At 47.8% G+C, this 1,415-nt stretch overlaps 1 protein-coding gene across 1 annotated transcript in view; it reads right to left on the reverse strand.

The window, feature by feature from the left end:
* Positions 1–1,081, reverse strand: part of LOC110203880 (disintegrin and metalloproteinase domain-containing protein 1a-like) — a 6,492-nt gene extending 5,411 nt beyond the window's left edge. The window contains exon 1 of the mRNA XM_078151837.1: positions 478–1,081. Within this exon, the coding sequence (XP_078007963.1) occupies positions 478–1,081 (604 nt within the window). The remainder of the gene's footprint in view (positions 1–477) is intronic.
* Positions 1,082–1,415: the final 334 nt, after the last annotated feature.

A 1,415-nucleotide genomic window follows, 5' to 3' on the forward strand; every position in this document is an offset into this window, starting at 1 on the left:
CATCTGCAGCCTGAATGGTCATGCATCATGCCTAGGGTGTGACCTAGCTCATGGGCCAGGAGGTTAGTGAAGCGGGTTATGTCTTCATGATAGAAGGAGTTAATCGTTGCAGCTCTGTAATGTGTACAAACACCTTTGGAAATAGGCATCACCCATTGCACTTTTAGGATGATGCCCGACGATCAGATGGGCACTATCATGAATCAGCCCTATTGAAGACGTTGTTGGCCATCCATATGTTGAAAGTTATAAGGGCGAACCTTATATCTGTTTCTGAAATATAGGCATTTTTCTCTGTCCAGATCTCCAAACCAATCAGGACGACTCTGGTGTTGAACTCATAGGTCAAGCTGTCTAGCTGTGAGACGACGTCCATCACCTTCTGGTTGTCTTGTCACATTTCCGCCCACTTTCCAACCTTTTCTTGTCAACCACAATGTACGTCTCCACATACTTGGTGTGTGACCAATATAATACATAGGGGTTTCTCAATTTCACTCTCTCTCTCATCCATATCACCTACATCTTCTTTCCCTTTTAAATGGCTCCTGAATTGAAGAGGTTCCCTCTTAGGTCCCTTGCAGGGATCGAATGTGTCCTTTTTCATTTTGTACAGGACGTGTTCAAACTTACTTGAGGCATCAATGGGCTCAATGTTGTAGACTGTTTTCTCTATGGTTATTATGCCCTTGAGGCCAGAGCAGGTACTGAGAGACACTAGGGAGCCCAGATCACTTTCCACATATCCATCATAGTAGCAGTCATCTGGGAGAAAAGGCATGTCCAAAACTAGCTTCCCTTTGTAGTAAGTGTAGACAGGGAAGTTCTTAGCAAATAGCCCTCTCTTTTGTTTCAGATGAATCACCTGCCTCTTGCCTCTCATAAATATTGAATAGGAGATTTTTCTTGCTCCTTCTTCTCCTTCCCTGGTTATTAATCTCTTGGGGATGACTACTTCATAGGAAGTGTAATATACTGATCCCAAGGCACAATGAGTGCCTGGAAGGAGTACCGCTATCAACAGAAGGAAGAACCCCCAGCTGGCATGGGAGGACCCCAGCCCAAGACCCCACTCCCACATGGGGGCGCTCTGAAAGACAACTCTCTTTCTTCTTCATCCATGGCCACTTGGCTGCACAGGAGGGGAGTCAGGGGACACAGCTCGGGCTATGTCCCCAGCCCTGACCCCAGAGAAGCAACTGATGCTGCTGGGCCTCTGCCCTTAACTCCTCACCTGGACCCTGGTCCTCTGAGTGACATGATCTTGAAAGCTGTGTAGGCTGTTCATTGCCCTCCCAGAGAAGTCCTAGGATGTCAAGTGGCCCTCTGACTCCCTCCCATCTTGGGCCCTTAGGGTTCCAGTCTGTGTCTTCCTATGGCAGCAGCAGCAGCCTGGGCCCTCTATAAATCCCTCT

The sequence above is a fragment of the Phascolarctos cinereus genome, unplaced genomic scaffold (genome assembly GCF_003287225.1).
Source record: "Phascolarctos cinereus isolate Bilbo 61053 unplaced genomic scaffold, phaCin_HiC Scaffold_4;HRSCAF=312, whole genome shotgun sequence".
NCBI lineage: Eukaryota > Metazoa > Chordata > Mammalia > Diprotodontia > Phascolarctidae > Phascolarctos > Phascolarctos cinereus.